The 11,153-nt window shown below is 41.4% G+C and overlaps 1 protein-coding gene across 1 annotated transcript; it reads left to right on the top strand.

Annotated features, from left to right (window-relative positions):
• The first annotated feature begins 763 nt into the window (after positions 1 to 763).
• Positions 764 to 10,318, top strand: LOC102235251 (CMRF35-like molecule 8). The gene is made up of 8 exons (XM_014473308.2): positions 764 to 907; positions 1,549 to 1,893; positions 3,784 to 3,865; positions 4,048 to 4,274; positions 8,154 to 8,232; positions 8,335 to 8,423; positions 8,550 to 8,599; positions 8,703 to 10,318. The coding sequence occupies exons 1-8, from the start codon at positions 859 to 861 to the stop codon at positions 8,787 to 8,789; spliced, it is 1,008 nt and encodes a 335-aa protein (XP_014328794.1). The 5' UTR covers positions 764 to 858; the 3' UTR covers positions 8,790 to 10,318.
• The last annotated feature ends 835 nt before the right edge of the window (positions 10,319 to 11,153 follow it).

Genomic DNA, 11,153 nt, shown 5'->3' with positions numbered 1-11,153 from the left:
TAATCTCAGTTTGATAGAAAACCCGTGTCCAGGTCTTAAAAGGCGTGTGTGTGTGTGGGAGGGTGTGTGTGTGTGAGGAGGCGGACAACAAACCTGACCCAGTTACTCCAGTTCTGTCAGACGGAATGGGCCAGAATTGCAGCAAACTATTGAAGGAAGCTTCAGGAAGGTCACTAAGAAAAGGTAAGCAAACTGAATTTTGATCAAGTGAATTAGAATTTCACAATTTCACCAAAGAATTCGTTAATGCTAGCTGATCCATAACAGGATAAGTTTATTTTGATGTAATGTCAGACAGTGAGGAAAATGTAATTTTTTAGTTTTAGGCATATCTAGTAAACATCTTGAATAACCCTCTTACTGAACTGCATATATCTTTTTGTCAAGTGGTCATACAACTTATGGAGATATTAAGTCAACGTTTTGAATATCCCACTGTGAACTCCCACCCCCACTAGGATGATGGACATTGAAGTCAAGTAGCTGGAATGACGTTCCGGCACGATGAGCATGCCGTTTCAAAATAAAACATTTAGGGAATTCCGGCTTTCCGTGAATCCTGCTTTTGATGGACGACCAAAAGCGCCTCTCGTCACGCAGTTACTTCTGTGACTTTTAACATGTTGCTCTCTTTCCCCAATGATTTCTCTCCTACATTCATTCCACTGCCATCTGAACACTTCCCCTTTTGTCCGTTTGGCACCTATGTGGTTAACATCTGGAACATCTGGATCCAGCTTTTGGTCACATGACCAAAGCGGGTGGGGAAGAGATGGACACTGCGGAACCCAGATCTCAAAGCGTCTTTTGCGCTGGGTGGTGAGTCTGCTTAACAAACTCCAAAAGTGAAGTCAAAACATGTCGCAGCTCTCCACGATCACCCTCTTCTTGTTACCATGGATTCCAGGTATGAGTGCTGAGGTCAGAAACTGATCCCCAAAAAAGAGAAAGAAAATAAAACCCACTTTCAGCCGTTGATGGAGTTTAACACAAAGGATGATTAATGCCTCTGCTGTTGCCTCCTCACTTTATTATTGTGCATTTAGCAAACACTGGCGCTTTGTCATAAGATACTCTTTGCGCTTCGCTTCACTTTATCATTTTATTCCATTTCTACATTAATCATTTGTGGGGGGAGACTGGCTTGAAAGTTGTTGAAGCTGCTGTTTTCTGCTGGAAGGCACCGAGAGATTTCATGTTTTTCTAAGACTTGCAAGCTCTCAGTGTTTGGCTGCAGGCAGTGGGTATGTTCGAGGCTGGTTTTGTTAGCCCTTTAATCCTGTGAATTATAGGAAAGGATAATCCGTTTTCAGAATAACAAGTAAAGGGAGGTTTTTTTAAAAAAAAAAGAAGAAGAAAGAAGGAACAAACTCCCGTGCCACAAAGGAAACCCTTACAACAAATATGGTCAAGGCCACTTTCCCTATTCCATGCAGCAGATTAAAAAAAAAAAAAAAATGTCCTCAAGAAATAACTTTCCTTTTCCAGCTGAACCTTTTCTGAAGATTAAACTTGTGCTCAGCATTCATCACATCCCCTTTCTGCCAGCCTTTCTCTGTAAGGTTACCACGGAGGAAGAGTTTTCCGTCCTGGAGGGGGGCTCCCTCACCATCCCCTGCCACTACGAGCCCCAGTACGCCAGCTATGTGAAATACTGGTGCCAGGGGCGGACCAGGGACTTCTGCACGTCGCTGGCTCGAACCGACGACCACCACCTGGTCGATCCGGCCGAGAAGAAAGTGAGCATTTTCGACGACCCGGTCCAGCTGGTGTTCACCGTGACCATGACGGACATGAAGGAGGGCGAGTCGGGGTGGTACATATGCGGCGTGGAGATAGGTGGCGTGTGGGAAGCCGACGACGTCGCTTATACAGACGTAAAAGTGGTTCACGGTGAGTAGTGGGGGGATTTTCCACCTGCGTGGTCACAACCCGAATCGGCTTTTTGAAGCACAAAAAGGGGACGCCAGTGATCGCTTGATTTATTTCAGTAATTCAGTTCAAAATGGGGAACTTGTGTTTATAAATTAAGCACAGCAAGAGCGAAATAATTCACGTTTCTCTTCATTTTAATCGCTCGCAGTGAATAAAAAAAAAAAAAAACCCAAACCCAGGTGCTTAACAAATGTAAGGTTACATAAAGCGAATCAAATTTAAATAAATATGTACGCTAATTACTAAATGGAGACATGTCATAGCAAACGTAAGCATGAGGTGGATTTGACATTTGCCGGGTAGACAGTCACTGACACCCTCCACAAAGAGGGTAAGCCTCAAAAACCAACTGCTAATATAGGTTTTTCTTTTTATATGCTATAAGAAAACATATAAACAGAAAATTGAGTGAAAGGAAAGAATCCCTGGTAAACAGTCTACCTGGTAATCCCTGCTAGACTGTTGTCAAAAATGTACCTTAAACACCCTCTGGTCTTCTTTCAACCCAGGAGGCACGTATGTTCCACGAATGCTGGTTGATGCATATTTTACACATATTACAAATTCCACTGGAAGCACTTTGCTGCTATTCTGCAGTCGTAGGCATGCCCAGATATGCCTACATTTGCCAACTAATTACAAATATCTATAGCTATAGCTAATGCTATGCTATGTTAAAAGACACAATTTATATTTAACTTAGCACCTGCTTCAAAACAAACTACATACATGCATAACCTTTAATATCCATAAATAAAATAATATACAAAGGGTTTGAGCACCTCCTAGACCTCTGAGTATTTTAAGGTGAAAATAAATGTTGCGTTTCATTCGGCGTTTGGACGATGAGTGCAGAGGCACATAATCCGTCTTGCTTGATGTCCAGCGGAAAGTTTCCGCAGTCAGTGATGATTTGTGGAGCCACCTAATTTTGCCTGTGTTGGTCCACTGTGTTTTGTCAAGTCCCAATCAGCAGAGCCATCTACCAGGACATTTGAGATCACATATTGCTTCCTTCTGCCGAGAAGCTTTATGGGGGTATTGATTTAATCTTCCAGCAGGACTTGGCACTGGCTCGCACTGCGAAGAATACCAAATACCCGTTTAGTGACTGTGGCAACACCTCGTTTGATTGGTGAGCAAACTGGTTTTGGCTTGAGTTCTATAGAAAGTCTGTGGATACGTTGTCAAGAGAAAAGACTGTAGGCACCAGATCAAACAATGAAGATGGCCTGAAGGCAACTATTGAAGCAAGCTGAGCTCCAGAACTACAGGCCGATTGCCTACAGGCCATGCTGATGCAGTCATTCACACGAAAGGAGCTCGGACCAAGTATTGAGTGCATGTACTTTACGGTGCACACTGCATTTTTTTGATTTGGAAAATGACATTTATTGGTCTTATGTAATAATTCTAAACTATTGCAGACCACATTTTGGGTTTTCATCAGTTATAAGCCACAATAATAAGCATCAAATAAACATTTAAAACATAAAATTAAGACCGCACGGCATACAAGTTTGTTTGACTTTTTGAACAAAATTACCGAAATAAATCAGCTGTTTTTGTTTTTTAGTAGTACTATTGTTATTTTTATTCTTGTTACTAATATAGTGCAACTAAGGGCGCTTTATTTTTATGTATTTAGTTTTTCTTCTCTATATTATACCAATCTTTTTTTTTTCCATTTATGAACCATATCAACTAAGACAGTCCATCCTATGTCTACCTAAAGGACTGATTTTTTTCACACATTTTCTTGTTGTTTCTGTTCACCGTGTCTTAATGCCTTTATTTGACTTTAAATAGACTTTTATTAACGACACGTTGTCCTGATGATTTCTGCAGGCATGTCAGCTGTGAACAGCAGGATGAGTGGAGCCGAGGGAAGCGCCGTCACAATCGAATGCCTCTACAGTGAGAGATACAGGCATTTGACTTTTTCTGTTGTTCCAAATACCATCGGCCTGATTTCATACGAGACCAACTTGCTAAAGCGCCGCCGATAACATTTCACATTCGTGTTTGACGACCAGAAATCTCTCCACTCGTGCGAGAGTACACGGTGGAAGACCGGCTTTCTGTGACTCCCCTGTGTCTGCCTGCCAACAGAGGAAGCGAGAAGAAATGGTGTCGGAGTGGCGACTGGAGATCCTGCCTGTCGACAGGTTCTGACGGGAGCTACGAAGACTCCTCCGTGGCCATCAGAGATGACAGAACTGGGGCTTTCACCGTAACCTTTAAGAAGCTGCAGATGAAAGACACGGCGTGGTACTGGTGTTCCGCAGGGCAGCAGCAGACAGCCGTGCACGTGCTGGTCACACCCCAACCCACCACCGGTAGGCAGGCGTTCAAAAAAAAAAAAAAAATTACGACATCTGCTTTCCTTGCAAATCACTGCGTTTGATGCATATCTCAACATTCAATTCCATATGATAAATTATGAGCCGTTGCAGTGCTTCTCTAAATTATTAATAAGCCTGGGACTTTTCCCACATTTTGCCATAAGTATGGCTACAAATGTTACTGTACATCGTTGTGATTCTGTGGTACACACACAAAAATAGTGCAATGTGGTAAAGGGAGGGAGGGGGGAAATTCTTTTAGAAAATTCTTCTTGCAGCTGAAGCTCAAACTAATCTGAAAAAGTGTAATTACATTTCAGTGTAAATCCAGTTTTTTTTTTTTCTTCTTCCTGTGAAGGCCTCAGGGATTTGTTAGAGAACATTAACTAACAAGCAGCGTAACGAGCACAAAGGAACGGAGCAAATAGGTCAGGGAGACAGTTGCGAACGATTTCGAGGCATGCTATTGCTTTGAACACGGTTCAAGGTGTCGTCTGAAAATACAGTATGGCACAAATGCGTGACCAACCAGCCTGCCGGTTTTGGCTGTCCACCAAAACCGACAGGCTGGACCACTCTTCTGGTTTGCATCCAAAACCAGAAGAGTTTTGGATGTAAAATAGGAACCATGCATGGTTCCTATGCATGGTTCCCTGAACATGCCATCAACCTGCCGCTGTGCTTTTCTTCAGCAGGAAACGGGGGGAAGTTTGACAGAGTTGATGGCAAAAAGGCAAAAACTAAGCACAGACCAATGCAGGAAAATAGCTGGTTACAGGCTGCAGGGCCACAAACATAAACATAAAGCCAGGCCTATAAGTCCAGGGCTACATCCAACTGGTAATCTGTGGCAAGTCTTTAAAACTGATCCTCACGGACATTCTCCATCCGGTCTGGGTGAGCTCGAGCTAATTTGCATAGAACAATGAACAAGAACTTCAGTTTGTAAATGTGGAAGATGACAGAAAGATGACAGAGACGAATCCAAAAAATAAGTGAAACTGGGGTTAAGGGCGCTTCTATCAACAACTCAGGTAAATGGACGCCTTCCTTTTCACATTTTTGTTGGCAAAAAGTGTTGGAGGCCATCTTACCTTTTCCTTCCACTTCGTGGTTCTCCTCAACATAGAATCTATCACTTAAAATTCTAGTAAAATGATTGACGTTGGTGCTAATAATGTGACACAATGGGAAAATGTTATATGCTGTATTTAAGTGGTCTTGATAATCACCTTAGAGTAAAAAAAAGCTAAAACCATTAAAGAAAGTAAACAGAAGGAATGGCTTTATGGGTTCAACTTGGGCATTAGTTTGGTAGCTATCTAGTTTACTCAAATCTACGTGAGTATAATGGTAAATCTCTAGCGACATTATCATTTTTCTGACTTTAATTCCAATTTTTACTCTTAATGATAAAACTGAGCCGTTAACTAAAAAGGTATCATTCTTACTGTGCTCTTCCATGGAAAATCTCATTGATGTATTCAAAATATTTAGTGTGCAAACGTCCACAGATCACTGCATTACACAGCAATAGTATTTTTGTGAGAGGCAAAACTGAAAAAAAGCACAAACAAAGCTTAACTCATGTCTGTAACAGTTTGCAGTGCAAACGTTCATTCCCAGACTAAAGAAAGGCTAAATGAGAATCTACCCCGAGGCCTTCATATTGTCTAGGGAATATTTGATGCTGAAAGGAAGAAAATGAAAAGCGCCTGGCTGTCATGTTTGGATCAGGTTTTGCGTTGTGTCAAGTTTGAACTGTTCTGTTCTTGCAATCAATGGATCCTTTTAGCTCTCGAGCTGCTACAGTGAAGCCGTGTAGCTAGCATGCCTTGTTGGACGCATCTATAGATTTTTGCATGTTGCTTCCGAGGTCTTTAAAAGTCGCCCATTTATTGTCGTTTTATTGTATTTGAGCAATAGAACAGCTTGCATGGGAAAACAAAAGTGAATCTGCTGCAGAGTTACTGTCAAAACTTTTGCAAGGAGAAAATGGGGATTGCAAAGAAGAAGCCAGACGATGCGCTCAAGCTAGCGGGCCTTTTTTAGTTTCCCCGCCATACTTATAAAGTCAAAGCTCATAGACAAAAACTCTCAGAAGTGCTACAAAATAGTTCCTACCAACAATATTATCTACATTTCTTTTGTGCGGGAGCCATACTGGATAAGTCTGAGTTACTGGGAAACCTTTGATTTTCGCAGTCAGAATTCCAACTCCGGAGACCTTTTTATTTTACAATCGGCAGTGCTTTGAATTAGACCCGCTAGTGCAAAGGTAATGCGTCTCGAAAGTCAGATTAGAGAGATAAAGTTAAGGATAATGCATTGTTCTCGCTTGTTGAAAGTTTTATTTTATAAAGGAACAGTCAGGAATGCCCTTGAAGTCAGAATTTCAGCTGGGGAAGTTCAACAAGCACTATGTCCAATATGGCTGCTGTGCAACTGCAGTGGAAGCTGTAGTTATAAACTCATTGTGAACTTAATAGCGCTTCCACCACTTTAACGCAACTTCCATTAGTTTCTTTAGCTTTGAACAAATACAATTACAAGAAAGGCGTTGTTGTTGGATTTCCAGTTCGGAACTGAGTAGGAAATCTCAGACGTCTTCCTACTTTTGAAAGCAGCTGAAAGCGCCATTCGTTCTAACTTTGTTCATTTTTCCCTGTGTCTATTACAGCATACAACTTATTTTCTCATTTACCATTTAAACATCTACTATTACAATAAACAATGTGTTTACTGGCATGTGGATTTAAATGTCTTGTAGGTTATCTTTTTTCCAATGGTTTGTATTCATATTTCTCTGGCTACGATTTTAATCTCAAATTATTCCTTTTTGCTAATCGATGTAATGAAATGAAGACGATTGACTAAATACAGCTAGTAACTTACTTTGGCAACAAAGGTCGGACAAGCTGTAAGTGGGTAACCATGGAGAACCAACGGGCTGCTTTGGCGTAGTCTGGAATTGGAAATCTCTGGACGCCGCAGTTTCGTTGACACATGTTTGTCGGCTGAGATTTTAAAATGACATTCATGTCTGCTAAAACAACATCAATATTGAAGAAAAAGCGCCGCCACATGGCTCAGCGGCTCACCATAGCCTCCAGTCCTTCGCGCAGCTGTCCCAGATTCAGTTCCTAGCCCCAGGCCGCGCTCTCTCTCTCTCCACCCTTCTTCCTGTCCATCCACTGTTCATCAAAGGCCACAAGTGGCACCGAAACCTTTAAAAATAATGAGAAAATAATTCACTTGAACTTCTTAATATTTTTGGTGTTGTGTTGCTACTAATGTCCATTTTGCAGCCATTAAAACGCAAAGAAGCTGCTCTTAGCATCAATATGTCATCATGTTGTGTAGAAGGAACATCTGCTGTTGTCAGGATCTGTGTTTTTCTGTGTTTATTTAGAGTTTTCTGTGTCCTTAAGTCTCTTCGTTGTCCTGTCCTCCCCTTGATTGTTCCCAGGTGTGTCTCGTTTCTGTGATTACCCTCCCATGTATTTAACTCCACCTGTGTTCCTTGTTCCTCGTCGGGTCCTCGTCAATGTCTAGTCCGTTCGTTATCAGTGTGTCCATGTGCCTGCTGCTCGTTGTTTTGGACTGTGAGTTTCATCATTAAATCATTATTCATCTTACCTGGGTCCACTGCGTCTGCCTCACCAGCCTTCACCGAACCACTTCATGACAGCTGCAGCGTACGGATTTTTTTCATAACACCTGTCAAGAATATTGATGCCATACGTCGAGTTTCTACTGCGCAACAAACTCTCTTGTGCTTGGCACATTACTTCGATTTTTCTTTTTCAATTTCTTCTTCTTTTTTTTTTTAACCTGAAATATATCCGTCTAATGCCGCATTGTCTCTTGCAGTTCCACCAGTGTCGAGCCAGTCCTTTGCAGACCTGCCTCCAGCCAAACCCATCACTAGGGAGACCTGGAGCAGCCACAGGTAGAAGCTTAGTATCGCTGATTTGTGCTGCGCCTTCAGTTTCAGAATCAACGTGGATTGCCTCAGCAGGCTGCGTGTCTGTTTTTTCTGGGTTTTTTCTAGTCACATGTTGGCATCTGTGGTGGTCTGTTCATCTGTCATTTTCCTGGCTGTCGTGGCCATATTGGCCATAAAGTTCTGGAGGCTGCACAGTAAGGCCACTCGCTTCCTTAAATGCAATTCCAATGCAATTGCGCAGTGATTTCATCAAACGCAGCGAACAAAAGTCAGAAAATGTGGCGATTATTCCTAAAAATACTCTCGCTGTTCACTTCCAGAGAGAGACCGGGTTCCAAGAGACGTCGAGGAGATGAGGGCGAAATTCAGCGTAAGCTCCTTTTAAACAGGGTTCTCCCTGCTGATACCAAACAAAAAAAACCCTGTTTTGTGCATGTGATTTATAGAATATTGTTTTGGAATGTCTCCTACAGGGCTGCTCAAGAGAAGCAGGTGACTTTCAAAACGCGGCAGTACTTTTCCTTCCCAACAAGGATTCCCAAGATGTGCTCGTGTACTGATATCTGATGTTCTGCGACGTTTATTGTTACTTTCACAAACCGAATGTAATGTTGTTCTTTTTTATTTCCTTCCACTTGTCAGAGCATGCACCCTCAATGTCACTGTTTTTCCTTTTGCATTGTGCGCCACAGTACACGCTCGTCGTGCGCTGCTTCCTACAGTTCAGCTTTTACAAATTTGCACCGCTTTCATGCATATTTTCCAAAAAGAAAAACCCGGATGATGTTCACGTTTGGTTCAAATCTGCCTTTTGTACTCAACAAATGACTCATCTATGCAATCAATTCTGTCTGAAACTGGTTCAGGAAGTTCAGAGGGTAATTTGATAATTTTATTACCATTTTTAGTTTATTTAAGGGGAATCTTGTGATCATAACTTTATAATCAGTGGGGAAAAAAACTTTGTCGGCTTTACAGCTGCAAGCTTTATTAGGTGATAATAAGCATATTTTGCATGTTTTCTTTGGTGTTCGGAGTATTATATTTTTGGTGTTGAGCTTTATGGCTTTGATCCATGTCAGGACTTTGGCTGGTCCACTCCAAAGTATTCAAATTACTTCCAGTGAAAATCGAACATGTTGCTAAGCTCAGAAGATTCAACTTTTTTCTCTCCCTGCAGTCAGTCACACTGCCTCTAGTAGCCTCAGCAGTGTAGGAGTCTCGCAAGTTATCTTTCTGGAAGAAATTATCTTCCATGTTAGGTAAAACATTTTGGACCAGAGGGTTGTTGAGCAGGAGAAACGACATAACTGCTTTTTAAATGCGTCAAGAGGCTAATTTTGAACTTTTAACAACCACTTCGTCAATACCTGAACCACAACCCAACACCCAACTGACTTTAATGAGCTTCACCATTTCTGATAATAATAAAACTAAAAAATAAAATAAAAAGTGTGTATAAATATTAATTTGGAATCATGCCCAGAGCTCGCTGGAACAAAATCGAGTTGCTTTTGATTCCTTTTGCTCACAAAATATGGGCCATGGGAACCTCTGAATGAGAAAGGGTCACGGCTGCCCAACCTACGCAAATGAGATCATAACATTATTTGAAACTCTGCATTGAATATTGCTGGTTACAAATTGATCAACCCCCCACAACCCCTTCTTTATTATCAAGCTAAAAGCAAAAACGAAGGGCGGGAGGAGTTAGTCCAGTCCATTACACAGAATTTCTTTTGCATCATGCAGACGACCTGGAATGTGTGAGATTTTTATTTAATGAGGCCGTGCCTGCAGGATGCATAATGCTACCAGGTCATCCCCCCCTAGCACAGCTCTGCAGTGCGAGCTTTTTGTTCCACCCGGGATGATCTCGTTTCATATTATTACTAGGTTTGTTTAGCGTACACGTATTTGGACGCTTCATCAACCGAATGGATTTTTTTCTTTCTTTTCTACCCAATTCAACCCTATGATTATGTATACTGCATCATTTATCAGCGGGGAGCTGGTTGGTGTTTTAGCGCTTCCTCTCTCCCCTCCTCATATAAAATCTATATTTTGCTAAATAAAAATGTGCATATTTGCTGTTGGAGTGTTTTTTTGTCATTCAGCTCCACGTATTGAACACAGGAAGGCGATCATATTTCAACAGAAAGAGGCGAGCATGAAAAATAAACTAATAAATCAATAAACACTGCAAAGACTTTTTTTTTCTACTGTTGTGGGAATTTATCTTTTCGTTGTTATTGCATCCTAATTAAATGAACAAATGGCACCAGTTATGATGCTGGGGAAGTTAATGAGTCCTTAGACTCTGATGACAAATGGCCGAATGCAGAGTTTACCTTTTATCTTAATATGAGGAAGTTCCGAGAAAAAAACAACAAAAAAACCCACCTTTTTAAACCGAAGTGAATGAGTCGAAGCCATTTTTTTCTTGTCGTTAACAAGAAAGTAAAAATTCATTCAATAATGATTAAAAAAAGCAGCATGACCAATTAAAAAAAGGCAAGCACGACGAAAATAGTAGGAGATAATGGGGAAGGTTCCCTTGAGACAGACTCATTTTCAGGAGGAAGGACAAAAAAAAAACATCCAAGCTACAAAAAGAGAAAAGAATCCTCCCTCCTTTTCATGCTTGAAGTGCCTTGTTCTCATTACCAACCGCAAACAACATGTTGGAATAGTAAATTGAACAGGCTAATAGAGATTGTCAAAGGAGCCGCTGAGCAAAGGCTGCACTCGATCCTGACCAACGTAAATCAATATTTAGCTCCTCTTTGAAACCCCCCCCAAAACAAATGCAAGTAATAAATATTGCTTGACGGTGCGTGCATGGACAAAGCCTTGAAGAAGCATTCATATCTGTTGGACCTCTGCATATTTTTGCTATGTCACAACCAGAAGCTTTGATAGCG

The sequence above is a fragment of the Xiphophorus maculatus genome, chromosome 6, assembly GCF_002775205.1.
Source record: "Xiphophorus maculatus strain JP 163 A chromosome 6, X_maculatus-5.0-male, whole genome shotgun sequence".
Taxonomy (NCBI): Eukaryota; Metazoa; Chordata; class Actinopteri; order Cyprinodontiformes; family Poeciliidae; genus Xiphophorus; species Xiphophorus maculatus.
Note: the sequence above shows the minus strand (reverse complement) of the source record. Positions and strands in the feature narration are given on the sequence as shown.